At 40.4% G+C, this 20,230-nt stretch overlaps 1 protein-coding gene across 2 annotated transcripts in view; it reads left to right on the top strand.

The window, feature by feature from the left end:
- CHN1 (chimerin 1) overlaps positions 1 to 14,297 on the top strand; it is a gene marked incomplete at its 5' end in the record, with an annotated part of 51,563 nt that extends 37,266 nt beyond the window's left edge. The window contains 5 exons of one of the 2 annotated variants that reach the window (XM_082841292.1): positions 1,013 to 1,186; positions 1,908 to 1,985; positions 5,561 to 5,698; positions 11,930 to 12,035; positions 13,454 to 14,297. In XM_082841292.1, coding sequence (XP_082697418.1) covers positions 1,013 to 1,186; positions 1,908 to 1,985; positions 5,561 to 5,698; positions 11,930 to 12,035; positions 13,454 to 13,625 — 668 coding nt within the window. In that variant the 3' untranslated portion in view covers positions 13,626 to 14,297. The remainder of the gene's footprint in view (positions 1 to 1,012; positions 1,187 to 1,907; positions 1,986 to 5,560; positions 5,699 to 11,929; positions 12,036 to 13,453) is intronic. The other variant, XM_082841293.1, reaches the window with a different exon arrangement.
- Positions 14,298 to 20,230: the final 5,933 nt, after the last annotated feature.

Raw genomic sequence — 20,230 nt, 5'->3', positions numbered from 1 at the left:
ACAGACATAAAGGTGACATTTATTTTTAGTTAAATGATTCAGGTATGGTCCATGTCTCTTAGGTCCAATTTAGCAAAATATTTGTATCCCTCTCTATTTCTTCTAAAATGCCATTGTGCTCTTCTTGTTGAAAATAAAATACCTCAAAATATTAACTAGAAAATATTTGGGCTCTGGCATCTTAGAAGCTATAACCCAATAAAATGGCAAAGCAAAGGAACAACTTCAGTAGAGGCAATATGGTATAGGTGTTAAAATCGTGGACTCTACAATCTTTGTAGCCTTGAATTTCAGCTCAAATGTACTAAATGCCATGGGTAAGTTACTTAACACGTACGTGCTTGGTTTCATCAGGTTTATGAAAGAGAAGAATAAAAGTACCTGGTTTATAGAGTTTTCTGTAAATAATGTAAAGCACTTGGAATAGTGCTTGGCATTAGTCAGCTGTTGATAATAGTAGTAACAAATAATAACTGTGGCTATTTTTAGCTACTAGATGTATTCTATATTCATTATCTTATACACATATATAAAGAGTTAGGAGTAGATACACATGAGCAGCATCAACTTAAGAGGGCCCTGGGATACTCTTACTTTGGAGGTTCAATTCCACCTCATATCAGATTTATTAAAATGCAGTTATATCCACATTGAGTATAATTTTTTATATAACTTTAAAGAAATGGAACTTTAAATTTTTAGTTGGCTAGTTGGTGTAATGTTACATTTTGTAGACATTTAATTGAACACTTACTAATTTTGTTTGGCCTGGGTTGGTATTCTCCTGAGACCATACAGCAAGTAAATGACGGAACATGAGCTAGAATTCCAATCTTCTAACTTAAAATCAGAATTTTCCTAAAGAATGAGAAGAATGTTTCCCCCACTCTGCAGGCTGGAAGCTAGTCCCCTTTTAAACCTAATTCAAGTTGGAGTGTCTTGCCAAAATAAACCTCCAGAATGCTCAAAATTCTGAAAATAATAATGAATTTTTCCTTTCTTTATTCTTTAGATTGTGGATTGAATGTTCATAAGCAGTGTTCCAAGATGGTCCCAAATGACTGTAAGCCAGACTTGAAACACGTCAAGAAGGTGTACAGTTGTGACCTGACAACACTCGTGAAAGCCCACATCACTAAGCGGCCCATGGTGGTGGACATGTGCATCAGGGAGATTGAATCTCGAGGTGAGGCGTTTCCAGCAAGGTTCAGAGCAGTCGTAACTCACTGCACAACCAGGTTTTCTTCTGCAAGTTTAGGGGGAATTATTTCAGATAACAAATGATCTGAAAGTCTGAAATCAGTTAACAGATAATTAACCAGCATGATTTCAAGGTACATTTAACCAGTTATAAGAAATATGCTTAAAATATATTTATGGTTGATGCTTCCTGTCTGTAAAAGTTGATATGTAGGTACCAATTCATTTTTCAGTTTTTATATTTTTTCTTAGGTCCAAAAAGCAAAGGTATAAATGCTCTGTTTAAAACTATCCTAGGCCAAAAAACCAAAAACCAGAACTGCATGCACCCTAATTATTCTTTGCCACTTGGGAAAAACTGCTATATGCCTATTAATATAGTTTATCTTAGTCTTCCGTTATGTAAAAGAATTTATGGTGTAAAGGGGGTGATGAAATAATTTCCCTTAAGACCTAAGGTATTTGATCTAGTTAGACAAAATGATGAGCCAAATTACAGATATTCAAGTCACAGTAGGTCAGAATTAAAGAACTGTGAGTGAAATGGTTTTATTTTAGGAGAAAAGTGCGAAGAGGTTTCTAAACATGTATATTTCATCATTCTTCCTGACACATTACTTCCCCAGCCTAAAGTATGAGAAGTTAAAATTTGAAGAAGAGGCATAATCCCAAAGAAACTAATTAGCTTCCCTGCTTTATTTCTACAGGTCTTAATTCTGAAGGACTGTACCGAGTCTCAGGATTTAGTGACCTAATTGAAGATGTCAAGATGGCTTTTGACAGAGGTGTGTTTTCCAGCAGGTTCATTAACTTAGGACAATAATTCTCTGCCAAAAAAGGCACAATTTCTTATGTTATTCTTTCCATTATTTTTCTAAATCATTGATGATTATTATGCCAAATGAAAAGACTTAGCTTATAATTTTTATTATTTTTTGTGTTAGTTGTAAGTATTAAACTGTTAAATTTCAGGGTGAGAAATAAGCATAAAATTTAACTGTATTATCAACATTTGAGTATCCAAGCCTGGTCCACGTTCACCAAAATGTATACATGGCAGTTAAATTTACCAAGAACCATGGGGAAAACAGTGGAGGTGGATGTAGGGGAGGGAATCTAAGTCATTGCAGATCTCAGATTTTCCAGGTTTGCGGTGGCCCACCTAACTGCCTGCCGTGCATGCCTCCCCGGCATCTCGTTATCAAAGTCTGAGCTAACGTCAGGGCAGGAATCTGAGAGGAACTGGGGACCTTCTGGCATCAGACCTCCCACTGTGGGAGGAAGGACCCAGCCAAAGAAGAGCTCAATGGGACTTCTTTTAACTAACCTTTAAATTAAGGTTTGTTGCCATGGTTCTCCAATTTGTCTTTGTTTTGAGCACTGGAGTAGGTGGTACCAAGGAACTGTAAACTTGAATACAGGAAGTGAAACAGAATAGGAGTTGTGATTGTAAAGAGCCTCTTTCCTTTGCAAGTACAAATTTCTAGTTCCATTACACTCCCCTCCCATCACAGACTTCTTACAGCCAACAGAGACAGAAGACAAAATAAATGAGATATTATTACCAATCCAGTAGGAGGAAATCTAGGTCAGCCCACATATTTGATAAGATTGAAGAAAATGACATGAAGTAATGGCATCAGGAACAACCCTGAATCTACGCCAGATTGAATGTTAGGCATTTCTTTTTCTCTGAAAGGTAGCAACTGAGCATGTCCATTCCCAGCCACTGGCCATGGGAGATTTTCCCATATAATCCCTCCTCTCCTGCCCCTGCCCATAGTTTCCTCTGTTAACATCTCTCATTCATACGGTACATCTGTTATAATTGATGAGCCAACATTGATACTTTATTATTGACTAAAGTCAATAGTTTACATTAAAGTTCACTTTTTATGTTGTACAGTTCTGTGGTTTTGGCAAATGCATAACATCATGTATCCACCATCACAGTGTCATACAGAACTTTCACTACCATAAAAATCTCTACGTTCTACCTGTTCTTTCCCTTCCTCCCCTGAACTCCTGGCAACCACTGATCTTTTTACTGACTCCACAGCTTTGCCGTTTCCATAATATCATATAGTTGGAATCATACAGTATGTAATTTTTTCAGGCCAGCTTCTTTTACTTGGCAACACGTATTTAAAGTTCCTCCGTGTCTTTTCATGGCTTGAGAGCTCATTTGTTTTTATCACTGAATAATATTCCTTTGTCTGGATGTACCACAGTTTCTCTGTTCACTAATTGAAAGACCATCTTGCTTCCATTTTTTTTGGCAATTACGAATAAAGCTGCTGTAAACATTTGTGTGCAGGTTTTTGTGTGGACAAAAGTTTTCAGCTCCTTCGGGTAAATACCAAGGAGTGTGATTTCTGGATTATATGGTAAGCATTTGTTTAGCTTTGCAAGAACCTGTCTGTCTTCCGAAGTGGCAGTTCTACTTTGCATTCCCACCAGCAACCAAAGAGAGTTCCTGGGGCTCCCCATCCTTGCCAGCATTTGGCGTTATCAATGTTCTGGATTCTAGCCATTCTAATAGCTGTGTAGGAAAGAAGTTGCTTTTTTTTTTTTTGACATTTATCATGGTTTATTTTATTTTTGAATACATGTTTGCTTTTTTTTTTAACATCTTTATTGGAGTATAATTGTTTTACAATGGTGTGTTAGTTTCTGCTGTATAACAAAGTGAACCAGCTATACATATATCCCCATATCCCCATATCTCCTCCCTCTTTTTTTTTTTTTTTTTTTTTTTTTTTTTTTGCGGTATATGGGCCTCTCACTGTTGTGGCCTCTCCTGTTGCGGAGCACAGGCTCAGCGGCCATGGCTCACGGGCCCAGCCGCTCCATGGCATGTGGGATCTTCCCAGACCGGGGCACGAACCCGTGTCCCCTGCATCGGCAGGCGGACTCTCAACCACTGTGCCACCAGGGAAGCCCTCCCCTCCCTCTTGCGTCTCCCTCCCACCCTCCCTATCCCATCCTTCTAGGTGGTCACAAAGCACCAAGCTGATCTCCCTGTGCTGTGCATCTGCTTCCCACTAGCTATCTATTTTACATTTGGTAGTGTATATTGATACAGCCACTATGGAGAACAGTATGGAGTTTCCTTAAAAAACTAAAAACAGAACTACCATACGACCCAGTAATCCCACTTCTGGGCATATACCCTGAGAAAACCATAATTCAAAAAGAGTCATGCACCACGATGTCATTGCAGCTCTGTTTACAATAGCCAGGACATGGAAGCAACCTAAGTGTCCATCGACATATGAATGGATAAAGAAGATGGGGCACATATATACAGTGGAATATTACTCAGCCATAAAAAGAAACGAAATTGAGTTATTTGTAGTGAGGTGGATGGACCCAGATACTGTCATACAGAGTGAAGTAAGTCAGAAAGAGAAAAACAAATACTGTATGCTAACATATATATATGGAATCTAAAAAAAAAAAAATGTTTCTGAAGAACCTAGGGGCAGGAGAGGAATAAAGACTCAGACGTAGAGAATGGACTTGAGGACACAGGGAGGGGGAAGGGTAAGCTGGGACAAAGTGAGAGAGTGGCATGGACATATATCACTACCAAATATAAGAGGCTGCATTTTAATCATTAAAAATCTTTCATAAGCTAAATGGAATAAAAGAAAGCTAGTACAAGATCTAGCTCAGAGTAGATGCTAATTAAGTCTTTAGTAGATGAAAATTCAGCTGTTTCAACAAAGTACTAAGTGCAGGGGGAGGGCAGAAGGGGCCACCCTGAAAGAATGCCAGCTTTGCTTGAGAGTCATAAGGCCCAGCAACTCTAAAATTTCCTCTATTTTGTAATTTTTTCTCTTGTTATATCAACACTCTAAAGTTTTGTTTTGCTTTTTCACTTCTCACTACCTCTCCTACCCACAGGGCTCAGGCAAGATCTAACGTTAGGTCTGGGAACCTGGGGTGAATCAAAGGTGGCCTCTTGTGCTGGGTCTTTTTTAAGTTGGGAGGACCTCAGTTGTTATTTTTCACATTCTCTGTGTTTATTTTAAAAAGGAAAAAAAAAGTAACCCCACATTGTTCCCCTAGGAATTCTCAAGTACTCATGAAATTTAAAAATATTTCTGTTAACCTCAGTCATCTCCTACTTTTCCCCTCCATCATTAAACATGGAAAAATAAGTAACTTCAGAATATAAAATTCAAAAAATAGATTGTCTTTCACAGACAAATATATATATGTTTCAGCACAGTGAATTTGATGTTAAACACTGAAGCATTGCTCATCTTTAAAAACAGTATACAAAAAAATGTTATTTGTTAAAAGTGCTGTGAATCCAGATATTTACTTCTGTTTCTTTTAACATCCTTCAAAGATGGTGAGAAAGCAGATATTTCTGTGAACATGTATGAAGATATCAACATCATCACTGGTGCACTGAAACTGTACTTCAGAGATTTACCAATTCCACTCATCACATACGACGCCTACCCTAAGTTTATAGAGTCTGCCAGTAAGTATGAAGACGTGCATTTGTAACCTGACAAATCGCCCCTTCTTGGTAATCACATCTCCTGTTTTTTCTGCTGAGTATCTTGAATGCATTTTATGAAATATTTCTCCCTGGCCTCTCTCCATGGCTAATACACTCACAAGAATTTTGAACTCTTCTCTAACATAGGTTGTTTATGACTTCTACCATCAGAAGCATCTTTGCAATGTATTTTCCAAAGTAAGGCTTATACCAGTTCTCCTAGATATGGACCAGTACTTTTGCAAAATAAGATAAAAATAACTAGAAAAATAAAATTGAAAAAACAAGACCAACTATTGGTTATTAGATTCAGCAAGTGTGAAGATTACTCTGTCAGAATGCTATAAAATATATAAATTCTTACTCTCAATTTCTGTCCTTATCCTGTGACAGGCCATTAATAAGCAGTTTGCAAACTGGCACGGGTTCATAGACTATACTTTAAGGAGCACTATTTTAGATCAAAAAGTTATTTTTTAAGTTTTAGTTAAGATGAAAATGAGAAAAAGCAAAGGCTCATTTGCCAAATTTTATTTATGGGGCAAAAATCCTACCTGTAACTTACACTTGTTTTTTTAAAGAAGGGAATTCTTAACAGATTTTAAGTGTTGGCATTACCATTTTTTAGAAAAGATAGGCTATTTCTGTCATTTACTTTTCTCTCTTAAAAACCATATGCTGTGTTAATCTTTAAATAATAACATCACTTCCTGAGTAACTCTGATTTGCTTTCTGATTTTGAAATTTCACAAGCACAAACTTGCTTTGTTCTAACTTTCAGTTTCTCCTTCAGAGCTTGTGTTGAGAATTTTTGTGGTTAGTTCCATGGAGCCCTGATTTCTCGCGGGTCAGCTCAAGCTCTCACGTAGAGAACAGCTGTGAGAATTACACTGGTTTTTACAAACGTTCATGTTAGAAGCCTGAAAAGACTCTAGATCTCTTCCATGGGAATTGGGGATTCAGGGCAGATCATGAAAATTGTCTGAGGGAGCTTACGGGTTCTTCTTTGGTGGGGCAGAGGTTTCCTCCCCAGAGAGATAAGTCAGATCGCCACTAACCTGGAAGGCACTTGACATACACCTGTATCGCAAAGGGCTGCTCAGACCTCGGTTTGCTCTGAGCCCCGGCACAACTCTGGGGGCTCCATTGGATGGTGTTCCTGCCCCTGTTGCTTGCTAGTAAAATTGAAACTCAGCTCTGTGGCTACCCCAAGGGCATCCGATTAGCACAGGACAGAGCCAGGATTCAAACCCCGGGTATGAACGCCACACAACCCCTTTATCTACTTAGAAGAAAAATCTAAGCACTCCTTACGGATTTTAAGGCCTTTTGCCCCACACCCCCAAACTACCTCACCTTCTTTCCCCACACCCACCTGAGTTGCTGAGGACAATCTCTCCTCTTTATTATTCTTCCAAAGCATTTGTCACTGTTCTTGGGTTTGTGTCTGAAACAGCCCTCCGGTGTGAAATCAGCAAGCCCCCTTATGTCACCCCTCAGAGAGCTCTTGAAAGCACATCATAAGAAAGAAACTTTCCTAAATCAAGGTAGAAATTCCGTTTCCTTCTAATATAAAACTGTTTTGATGTGTGACATCAAAAACCCTGGCATAATACTTACACACAATATAAACGTTTACTGTACGTGTTTGATACTGATATCAAAAAGTTTGCGGAACACTGTGTCCTTGTAACATGTCTTTCCTAGTAGTAGAGTCTGTTTTATTCTTTAGATGCATAGATATAGCCATTCTCTTATCTGTATAAGCAGATAAGGAAGATGAGTGAAGCTAAGATTTATAGAGCATATACTAGGTGTCAGGAACGGTGCTAGGCACTTTACACCCATGATGTTGTTTTAGAAGAAATGAGATGTTACAGGTATAAGTAAATTGTCCAGGGACACATGGTGAGAGGAGGTGGCCCTGGCATTCAAACCCATATCTGTCAAAGCCGTGCTGTCTCCACTCTACACACAGCCTGGCTCGCCTGATGGAACAGGGTACAAAAGGCTTCAACGGAGGAGGAAGATAGGAGGGGAGGGGCGGAACCCTTTCCAAACGAAGGACAGGGCTAGCTCACCCCTCCCGATGAGCTTTTTGTATCTCAGAACTTTTTTGTATCTCAGCCACTAAAACAACTGGGGCCGTGTTTTTCAGGTCTCAGGTGTCTGGCATTTATTAGCAGCCCTTGCCAACAAAAAAAAACAGAGTTTGTGTTAAAGCTTTCTCCTGCAAAAGCTGTTTGAGCTCTGCTCGTGCAGCCTCCCTTGGAGAAGCTGCTGGGTGAAAGCTGGAAGGGAGTAGTGGCAGGAAATGAAGAAAAGGATTCAAGGGTGGAGGAGGCCAGGGCAACCCAACCAAAATCTGGAAGAGCTTCATGATCCCCTGGAAACTCACTTATGAACCACCTAGAAGCCTTGGTCTACCCAGCACTTCTTCCTCATTCCCTCTCCCCAGTGAAGAAACTGGTGTCCTACAGTACAAAGGCCCAGAAGACAGATGCTTCTCACAGGCCGTGCTCAATAACCCAGCATGCACGGAGGCTTCCCAACCACCGTGGAAACAGCACTGCCACAGTTGAGCTCCTGGTCAGGCTGAATGGAGAAACCTTCCTCTGGCCAAGGAGTCTAAGAGCTCTTTCCAGAAGATCTTAGAAAAGCTACATGACTCAGTCAGTGTGTAACCTTGAGCGAGTCAGATCAACTCGGAGAGAAAACCCAGAGTTCTTTGTCCTCAGCAACTTAAAATGTCCTGAAGAGAAGCCTGGTAGCTTGCCGAGTTTCCCCTCAGCTCTGCCACTGATTCACCCCTTTTGCTTGCCTAAGTTTTATTCTTTTTGTATTTGAGTTTCTCTGTAAAGAATTAGACAGTACATTCTTTCAAAGAGCTTGTAACTAGATCTGATGCAGATTCAGAGCGCTCATTTCCTGCCCTCACAATGTCCACATCCCCAAATCCTCCAGACCTTCCCTGGACCTCGCAGCCATCGGCCGCCTTTCTCCCCTGGATTCCCATTGCGCTGGCTGGGCTTCTTTCACAGCCTTGTTCCTTCCTGCCAAAGTTATAGTCATGTCTGGTCTTCCCTAGTAGACTGTAACTTCCTCAGAGGCAGGGGTCCTCTCCTGTTTGTTTTCCCTCAGTGCCCAGTCACGTAACAGGTGCTCAAAAATATTTGTTGAGTAAACATAATTTTATATTAAGAACCGTAGAATCTTAGAGTTTTTAGATACTCTAAGGGGTCACATAACTAGACTTTCTTCTACAACAAATTCTTTTTTAAATACCCTGTAACTGCAAGATCACTGCTTCTCTAGGCGGCCCGTCCGCTGGTAGACAGATGTCCACTGACAGATGCGCAGGGAAATCTGCCTGCTTTTAACTCCCTCCCATTGGCGGTAGTGCCAGTGTCACCCTCTCCCCCATGCAAGCCTTTCGTATACTTGAACAACTGATGGTGGCCATTCATCTCAGAGTACCTTCCACTGTGTCTGTCTCGCTCTTAAATTATGCTGTGGTTTTCTTAAGGCTAAAGATTTGTGTTCTCTGAAGAATTGATCATGGGCAAGACTCTTCTAAGTGGGGAAAAAGGAGAAATGAATTCCAGGGAAGAATTTTTGTCTACTTAACATCCATATATTCAAATGCATTTTGTCATATGTTCCCAAATTTATAGCTCCAGTCTGGACCTCTCCCTAAACCCCAGATCAGTCCACAGTCGGTATGTTCACTTGGACGCCTGAAGGACATCTCAGACAGAACTCTTGACCTTCCCCCCAGACCTCCTCCGTCCGTGATCTTCCCCATCTCAGTTGATTGAGGCTCCATCCTTCCAATTGCCTAAGCCCAAACCTTGGCTCATTCTTGATTATTCTCTTTTTCATACATCCCTCATCAAGAAACCCTCTGGACTCTACCCTCAAAATATACCCAGAATCCAGCAACTTCTTACCACCTTCACTGCCACCACCTGGTCTAAACGAGCGTCATTCCTCACCTGGATTTTTGTAATCACGACCAGAGTGGTCTTTCTGTTTTCACTCTTGCCCTTCCGTAGCCTGTTTCCCACATAGCAGCCAGAGGAGCAATACTGTGAAAAGTGTACGTCAGATCCTGACCCTCCCTCATGCAGAACCTTCCCATTTCTCTCCGTAAATGCCGTGTTCTTAGACTAGCCCGCAGCACCTGCCGTGATAAAGTGCCCTGTTACCTCTCTGACCTCACCCCCATCTGCTCCTCTCTGCTCAGCCTCCTGCAGCCACACTTGTCTCCTCGCTTCTCCTCAGACATGACAGGCACACCCTCCCCGCGGAACCATGGCTCAGATGTCCCTCTGCCTGGAACCGTCTTCACCCAGATCTCCATGGGTTGCATTCCCTCCCTCCCTCAAAGTCTGTACACGAGACTTTCTTTCTCATTAAGGCCTATCCTGACCATCCCACGTAATACTGCACCCTCGCAGCCCTCCCAGTGTTTCTTACCCTGCTGTTTTCTGCGTAGCGCTCATTCTAATCTAGTATAAACTGTAAGATAGAATATTTATTGTCTGTTGCCTCCAGTAGAAAGCTCTCTGTGAACAGGGAATTTTGTTTCTTTGCTAGGCCACCTACACTGTCCTTAATTTCACACTATCTCAAGAGTCTCCTTATAAAGATTAACTATAGAAGTGAAAAGGAGACTAAGTTACTCTTTTTTTCAATTTCCAGAATACTGTAGTTTCAAATTAATTAGTCCAATCATAAAAACTATAGCTAAGTAAAAAATAAATAGTAGTTTTCTATAGTAAATGGAAGTTTCTTCTGTTCATTCTAGAAAGTAAATGATTGGATTTCAGTGTCTGAGATGTTACTGCTGTGATGAATTGGCACTTTGAACCTTAATGTCCCATGGTTCAAAGACTATGCATTATTTATCATAGCAGAAGGCAAACAATACATTCTTTATTGCTAAGAAATGAACCAAGAACTCTGGGGAAGCTTTGGGCAGACACTGTAAAATGGCCAAAGTTTCTTTGAATTAAAAAGCTTCAGTCACTGTTCACATTCTGAAATTTATCACATCTGCTCTGCCAATGCTAGGAACTTTTCACTTTCATCTTATATCAGTTTTTACCTGACTCCAGTACATTGCCATTGAGTTGGTTTGTTTTATAAATTAGAAAGAGTAGGATTCTTGGTCTTGTGTCTAAAATGTTGTATTCTGGTCAGATATGGCCTTCCAGCATCTCAAGGCTGCTAACCAACACTTAAAGGTAATTGCCCTGAAGCCTAGCGTTTAAAGGCACCCCATCTTCTTGACGTTTGGGTAGAAGCAGGAATGTGCTATGGTCCTCTTTTTGAGAGCATGAAATTCCGAAGATGTCTATTGTTTCTGAATATGTAAGTGATTGATGAATTAAACGCAGTCTGTGACCTCAAAGGAATGTGGTTTTTTGGCCAAAACAGAACTAAAATATCCAAATGAAGATTGTCCCCCTCAAAGTTACACCTTTGTGAGAGTCACATTTATTTCAGGGGTCCTGTTGTCACTCAGAATGTTTGGAATTGCCTTCAAAGTCTGTACTGCATTCTTCTGAATATGTTAAGTAGAAGAATTGTGCTTTGAGCGTAGAATTGACTTTTTTATATAACAAAATAATTTAAAACTAAGTCTGATGAATAAGGAAGTGAATATTGGATGATACATTTCTTGGTCTACAAAGAAAAAAGCATGAATATCAATTAATAAAACTTTGGCAGGGGCTGCAGTGGGCACTGGGCTAGCATCGCTTGTATACCATTGCTGAAAGGAGATTTTCAAAATATTCTGAACAGTGCAACATTGTTTCAGCATGTCTGTAATGTTCTAAGGTGACCTTATTTGAATATATGTTTTTATCCTTGCATATGTTATTATGTGTCTGAATTTTTTATAGTTACATCCTATACATCCAATATCCAATTTTCATATTTATCAGACTTTAGGACCCTCAAGTGAAAACACTAGGTGCTCTCCCCAAAAGTCCAAGTAAACGATATTGCCACATTGACACTAAACTTTTGGAAATCTGAGACTTGAACCTTAAAAATACTTTCCAAAGCTGCGGGCGAGGACCTGTGAGAAAGCACTTCTTGTCAGTTTTAGAAGATCACCACAAGAATAGAATTAAACGGGCCTTTTGTACCAGTTGTCTATTAAAGCTTCTGTCCTTGGTATTCATCTTGCTACCGTAGGAATTATGGACCCCGATGAGCAATTAGAAACCCTTCATGAAGCACTGAAACTGCTGCCGCCCGCTCACTGCGAAACCCTCCGGTATCTCATGGCGCATCTAAAGAGGCAAGTTCCCAACTCGGACGCTTATACTCGTACCACATCCAAATGTTAAGAATCAAAGGAAAGCAAAGGTGAAAGAAAGGACAAATGATCTATTGAATGAATGAATAAATACATAGGTATCTTGTCTTCTTGTGTAAAATCGCACACATTGAGAAGGAATGCTAAAAAAAAATGCACTGCAATACTGAGTGCAGACTTGACACCAACATAAATGTATCCGCAGTTCAAATATATGTTCCAAATATGTTAGAAATACCAATATTCTGCCAAGGACATGCATTAATTTTTGTGGAAAGGGAAAAGGTTGCAGCTGTAAAGACACTAGCGTTAGTGTAATAAAGCAACTTGCAAGGAAGCTCACTTATGTCTTGCTCCAAAATAGGCACTTCAGACTTGGCATTTTAGATTATTGAATTAATGTTGCCAGTATTGAAACCTGCTGTAAAAAGTGATGGAGTAAAATAAGGAGTAAAGAGAAGAATGGAAAATAAAATATTTCAGTTACTTCCGGTTGAACGTTTTAAAGTGATTGACGGTGATACAGCTTTATTTCCCCGCTTGGTCACCCTCCATCTCTCCCAGTTGAAGCAAGGTTTTTAAAATTATACGACCAAGTTTTAGTGGCTTTAGGATTTCCAACTATAGTACCAATCAGAAACCAAAAAACCCAGCAGAACTTGACATCTATTTTGTATGCCTTTAGGTGCAAGTTACCCAGAAGTGAATATTTAACTCACGGTGCTTTTAAGGATTTACATGGGTTCCCTCCTTAAAAGCACCATGAGTTAAAACTTTGTTTCACATGCTTCACTTGTAAATTCAAGTTTGCTGTGTATGTGGATGCAGTTAAGAACTCCACACTAAAACAAAGGAATAACTCTCAAATTATAGTCTCTGTGCCTTTTCTGTAGCAGTAAAAAGAATATAAATACACTCCCTGACGAGGTTGCTTAGCTTGAGCCATTTCCTATTAATATGGCTACCACTCTCTCCCTAACTACTCAATAAACCATTCAACTTGGCAAAAATGCTCTATAGGAAACAAGCTCTCGCCAAAGTGGAGGGAGAGCTGATGGAATTATCAAGATGACCCCGTCCCTTCTCTGTTTACAAACACACCCCTGCAGCTCTAGGCTGTGGCAGGCGAATCCACAAATAGAACTGACTCCACACTGGCCAGCACATCAACTCAGGCTTCAGCTCCAGTGATCACCAGACATTTAAATTATTTACTAACATCATTTACGTTAAGGAAAGTCAGTACTTTGAAGTTAAGGAGAAGTGCAGAGAAATAACCTAGCGAAAGAGCTGATCAGTGGGCCCAAACCTTTACTGTGAATCTTTTGTTTTATTGCTTCAGCACGCCAAAGACCCCCGTAGCCTACGTGAAGTCACCCTCCCTTCCTTGTATTTTTCAGAGTGACCCTTCACGAAAAGGAGAATCTGATGAATGCAGAGAACCTTGGGATTGTTTTCGGTCCAACCCTCATGAGATCTCCCGAACTAGACGCCATGGCTGCCCTGAACGATATACGATATCAGAGACTGGTGGTGGAGCTACTTATCAAAAATGAAGACATTTTATTTTAAATTTTTAGTTTGAAGGAACAAAGAAATGTTTTACTGATGAAGGAATGTTTTATAGTAATTTAATTGGCTCTTATAGCTGAATTATTTCTTGGTTAGAAGTTTGGGCATATAACCAGATTAAAATGAAGGAACTTCCCGTTGTTTTCATAGCACTGCTCCGCTGTCCTTGTAAAACAGTGAACACATGCTTTCCAGTTCTAGTAGTCCTGGGTGTTTATCACGTTAAGAGAAACTCAAGCTAGTGCATGATTAGCCCCCTGTTTGGCAAGGGAACCCCACACAAAGGAGACACCAAGCCTGCGCCACCCCTTCGTCCTGGGTCGCCCGTGGTTGTAGTCCAGCATGTTTCACAGAGTAACTCTGTCGTGACTTTGCTTTTGGGTCCTGCGTCACTGGTTTCTGATGCTTCCATAAACATGCACACAAATGGAGAAACCAGCACCTCTGGCTGCCGCATCGCCATAGACTATAACATATGCCTGCTTTTCTCAAATGCTTTATTTCTGGTTTCTCTTAGTTCTTCTCTAGCATAGTACTTTCTTTCCAGCAAAAGCAAAATGTGTTTTCAGATTTGTTACTTTAGTAAATTATCTCTACCAATAAAAAAAAGTACAACGCAGAGCGTTTTCTGTTAAATTATTATTGGTTTTCAGTTGTAATTTTGTGTTTTTATCTGGCATGCAGTTATTAATTTATTAAATTTGGCTTTTAGAAATCAAAAATATTGATAGCTCACTTTTTTCTCATGACTGAGAGTATTTGGAAAAATGTGTTTGGCCATTTATTTAATACTGAGTACACCCTCTCACCTCTTTTGTTTACTGCTGAAAGTTTTGCGTTGAGCTCCTAAAAAAATAATTTTAAACTGCTTAGAAATAGAATACCCGTTCATTGAATTTATTTTTCTTCTTGCATACTCTGGCAAAAATCTAGAATATTTTCTCAACTTTTTGGGGCAGTGGGGAGCGCAGACAGGAGTTCCTTCTAGAGCCATCAGAAAAAGAAAAAGGGCTAACTAAAAAGAGTGACTTTTAATGCTCGTGTTAAACTAAGCAACTAAGCCCGTGTGCCACAACTATTGAGCCTGCACTCTAGAGCCTGCAAGCCACAACTACTGAGCCCACATTACACAACTACTGAAGCCTGCGCGCCTAGAGCCCGTGCTCCGCAACAAGAGAAGCCACTGCAGTGAGAAGCCTGTGCACCACAACAAAGAATAGCCCCGGCTCGAAGCAACTAAAGGAAGCCCGCATGCAGCAACGAAGACCCAACACAGCCAAAAATAAATAAATAAAATAGGTAAATTTATTTGGGAAAAAAAAACTGAAAAAGTAATACTAGACACATTTCCATGTTTGCCATTTCGATCCTTAGTGCTTTCAAGACTGTCTCAAAGGGCTTCCCTGGTGGCACAGTAGTTGAGAGTCCGCCTGCCGATGCAGGGGATGCGAGTTCGTGCCCCAGTCCGGGAAGATCCCACATGCCGCGGAGCGGCTGGGCCCGTGAGCCATGGCCGCTGAGCCTGCGCGTCCAGAGCCTGTGCTCCGCAACAGGAGAGGCCACAGCAGCGAAAGGCCTGCGTGCCGCAGAAAAAAAAAAAAGACTATCTCAAAGATAATGGAAACTGACAGAAATATGGAGTTTTTCCATATTTTTACCCTTAGGCTATAGTAGGAAGTTGATCGTATGTTTTATTAACGTCTATATTCAGGAAACTGTGGTGGTGCAGTTCATTACAGCTATCTCCTCAACCACAGTCGCCTATATGAAAAATGTCACTGCGCTAAGCAACATGGGATATATAGATTAATAAAGTACAGAGATTTGTTTTATATAATACATATATTATATAATATAGACATTTTCTTTAAAATGGAGGTCACTGAAAAGCACTAAACACTAAGGGGATGCTTTTGACTCATGAAACACATTTGTCAGGGAAATCTGATCACATGGGTCTGTCCCTGGGTTAGGTACATCTGTTGAACTACTGCTACGTGCTCAGGACTGAAGTTCATTTTGTACAAAGTCCTTTTGAAGGAGAATTCAGTTGCCTTATTAGAATATAATCACCCTAATTTCTTCCTGAAACTAACAGATATGGTTGACTTTAGAGCAGCTACTTACTGGAATTACAGGTGTATCTGTATTCCAGGAGCAGTGCCTGATCATAGTACATAAGAAGCAGATGTTCAGATAAAATTCTGAGTAAGTCTTCAGACAAGGTTACTATTTACCAGGTTTGTGAACAAGTGCACTGGGCATGTTTTTAAACAGATGGATGTGTAGTTCATTCCCCCAGGACGTGCGGATACAAATCACAGCTACGTCATCTCTGAGCACCTTTGGACTGGCGGGTGACACTTCTTGAAATGAAGGGACATTTTTCAGTCACTTAGGGAGGCTCTTACTCAATAATTTACCAGAGTCTTTTATACATATCTTTCTAAGACTACTTGGAGATTTCTCAAACCGTGACCTTTTATAAAATGAGGCAGAGGCTTCAACTTCCATCCCATCAGGAGCGGGAGAAGGGACCAGTGAGCCGCTCCACCATCACCCACAGATTGGGCAGCACTGCCGATCCTCTGCCCTGAACACAAAGTCCATTTCTTCTCCACTCTCTGTATATAGTTTGAAGGAAATTATTGAGAAACGGAAGATTTTCCCTTCTCTACATTCTTTGTTAGTTTTTAATGCCAGTTATACCAGCTGGCCAGAGGAAGTAGTTCTTCACTGAATTGAGATGAAAAACGTGTCCCTAAGTGGAAGAATGGGTATTTATCAAAATGTTTCTGGTCACTTAATGAGCTCAAATAGAAGGCCTCTGAATAAATTAGGTTCAGGGCTCCAACACTATTCATTTTTAACAAAATATTTTAGAGTTTATAGTCCCAAACCTGATTATGTATTATTGGTGAGTCCACCTAAAAAGCCAAACGTGTTTTTGCTTTTTAATGCACCTTGGAAAAGCAGAATACTCCAAACTCTTCTCCCAACTATATATTTTTGTCATTGGGAGGATAACTTCTTATGGAACTCTTAAAGCGTCTTAACTTCATGTGCCTGTAGCAACTGTACAGCATTCATTTGTCTCCTAGTGTTAAGTGAGAGGCATTACTCTTATGAGCGGAAGTAGCCATGCTCTTTACATACATCATTTCCGCACATCACACCTCCACTGGACACCGGGCGGCTCTGACCCTTGATCGGCACGCGTTGTGTGAGGATATAGAAGGCTGAGAGTAGTATAGCGTTGTCAGGGATCGGCCAGCGTCTCCAATTTTTAGCAATCTAGTTCTCACTTGCATTCTCTCAACAAGTGAAGCCCAGACCTGCATCCCGATATATATCCGCACGCCTCATTCCACACCCATTTCCTGCCTGCTCCCTCCCCACAGGCCAGGCACTGTGCTAGCCTGGGAACAAGGTCAGCTCCAGTTCTCAAGGAACTTACCAGATCATTCTGGCCTAGGGAAATTTGAATCCTGTCCTTCTCCTCACTGTCTTATTTCCTATGGGCCTCGGCACTAACTGCCTATCCCTGTGAAGAGGGTGTGCAGTCTGCAATGGGACAACAGAGCATGAAAGGGCCCTGTCATGCCATCCTCTGCTGTGGATTCACTAGCCTCTAATTCCCCTGCATCACACAGAGCTCGGCAATGATGGTATCAGTCTACTGCAGCTGAGTCCACTTAGCTCATTTTGGCCAATTCCATGCACAGCTGGCAGTCTTTCTGGAAAAAGCTGTCTCAAGCTGACAGCTCAGAGTCACCATTTATCTAAAACAGACTGTGACAGCCCTAGCATTTCCCAAATAGTAATGAAGGGAAAAAACTGAAGTTTTCTCTAGATTTTGTATAGTCAAGGACTTAGGTTATAACTAGTATACCAAATCCTATTTAAGACCAATTAGCAATTTTACTAGAAAAGGTTGTATTAATAATGCTATTATAGATTCAAATATTTGTTGCTTTCAACACATTCTTCCACCTTATCAAAGTCATTGGGGCCTCTCAGCAAATGCTTAAATACCTTTTAAAGTAAAATTATTTCACCAGTCTGGCATATCACACAGGCATCTCGCATCAATTGATATTTCATGTGTTGAAACCAAAAATCAAGAAAGAGCTAAGCTAAAAATATGATTCATTCATCAACACACAGTGTAAGGAAACTCCTGGTTTATGAGATTTTTTTGTTCTTTGCTGAAGAGAGACTATTTTAATATAGTCAGTAATAGCATATTTGACAATGTAAATTTTTTCCATTATTGCTTATTCCACAGGATAGCACAAAACAAGAAGTATAAGCATGTTGCTGACCGAGTTTTTGGAGCTCTGAAAGTGTTAGGGTGTTTATTATTGTTCAGATACAGTCACGATTAATTGTAGCAGGTAACGTCAGCATGTGAAGCAAGATGCGTTTCTAGTTCTGAAACATAACTGCTTAACCGCCCATGTCACTGTGGTAACACAAAAAGCAGAGGAGGTAATGTTTAGAGATTAAAATGAAGAATATTAGCAAGAAGGGCCCTCCAGAGGTAAAATGTTGTACACTTGGAATGTTCTGAAAACAGAAAAATCTTTTGATTTTCACTGCACCAATCTCAGACCAGTGAGTTTCCTCTGATGTGTCTGTAGGTAAAATGTGGCCACAGGCTGGGGCTTGTCTGTGCAAAAAAATCAAGGCCTGGCCCGATATTTGGATGCCTCTCCCTAGGAATGAACATTTCCCTAAGACAGTTTTTATTCTTACCAAAGAAAATTCATAGTTTTGAGGAATAATTTGCTCAAGTTTTTTTTTAAATAGTATCCAAACTATATGAGAGAGGAGATGATATGGGCATACAGAGATTAAGTTCAACTACATCAGTGCCAGCTCTGTCCCAAGATTCTAGGAACACTGTGACATCGAAAACATGGGAGGGAGTAAAAATGTAGAGCTTTAGAATGCACTTAAACTTGTTATCATCTTAAAATAGACGTATAAATATAAGTTGTTTTATGTAAGCCTCATGGTAACTACAAAGCAAAAACCTATAGTAAATACACAAAAGATAAAGGAATCTAATCATACCACTGCAGAAAATCATCCAGTCACAGAGGAAGAGAGCAGGAGTAGAAGAAAGGAACAGAGGAAATAAAAAACAGCCAGAAAACAATTAACAAAATGGCAATAAGTACAGAATTATCAAAAATGACTTCAAATGTAAATGGACTAACTTCTCCAATCAATAGTCATAAAGTGGCTGAATGGATAAAAGAATTCAAGACCCACCTATATGCTGCCTACAAGTGACTCACTTCAGAAGTAAGGATACACACAGGCTGAAAACGAAGGGATGGAAAAAGATATTCCATGCAAATAGAAACCAAAAGAAAGCTGGGATAGCTATAGTTATATCAGACAAAATAGACTTTAAGACAAAGACTATAATAAGAGACAAAGAAAGCCATTACATAACAGTAAAGGGGTCAGTCTAACCAGAGGATATAACATTTATAAATATTTATGCCCCTAATCTAAGAGCACCTAAATATATAAAGCAAATTTTAACAGGCCTGAAGGGAGAATAGCAATACAATAATAGGAGGGGACTTTAATTCATCAGTGGAGAGATTCCAGACAAAATCCATAAGGAAACATGGGCCTTAACGACCCGTTAGACCAGACAGACTTAACAGACATGTATAGAACATTTCACCCAAAAGCAACAGAATACATATTCTTCTCAAGCACACATGGAACATTCTCCAGGATATGTTAAGTCACAAAACAAGTCAATACATTTAAGAAGACAAATCATATCAAGCATCTTTTCTGACCACAATGGTATAAAACTAGAAATCAATTATAAGAAGAAAACTGGAAAATACACAAATATGGCGAAACAAAAAAACATGCTACTGAACAACCAATGGGTCAAAGGAGAAATCAAAAGTGAAGTTTTAAAAATACCCTGGGGCAAACAAAAATGGAAATACAACATACCAAAATTCATGGGGCGTGCCGTGATTCTAGGAAGCGAAGAAGTGGAGGAGATGCACAAGGAGATGGCATTAAATGTAGTCATAAATGTAAGGGCTCCAGGCCCTCAGACCACTGGTGGCCTGCTTCTCTGACTCTGCCCTGCTTTAGCCCAGTGCAATGGTTTTCAAACTTCAGCGTCTTTCAGAGTTACCTGGAGAACTTGATAAAGGCCTTACAGCCAGAGGTTCTGAATTAGGAGATCTGGGGTGGGGCCCCATAATTTGCATTTCTAACAAGGCCCCAGGTGATACTGATGCTGCTGGTCCCAGGATCACCCTTTGAGAACCACTGGCTCAGTGCTTCTCAGACCTGGCTACACATTAGAGTCACCTGAGGCCCTACTACAGGCCAATTAAATGAAACCCTCTGTGCGCAATCACTTCTCAAGTGATTCTAATGGGTCCCTGGTGTGCAGACTGTTGCGTTTCCTGTTGGTATGTTAAAACGCGCCTGGGATTTGTTTTAATCAGGTGTGGTAAGACACACAGACATGGAAATGATGATCCCTAGGAACAGGGGCCATGCAGGGCCACATGGGGGTGGACCAGGGTCCGTCAGGAGCAGTAGGGAGA

This window comes from Leucopleurus acutus (genome assembly GCF_964270905.1).
Source record: "Leucopleurus acutus genome assembly, chromosome: 6".
Classification (NCBI taxonomy): Eukaryota; Metazoa; Chordata; class Mammalia; order Artiodactyla; family Delphinidae; genus Leucopleurus; species Leucopleurus acutus.
The sequence above is the reverse complement of the archived record's forward strand: the minus strand, read 5'-3'. Positions and strand labels throughout refer to the sequence as shown.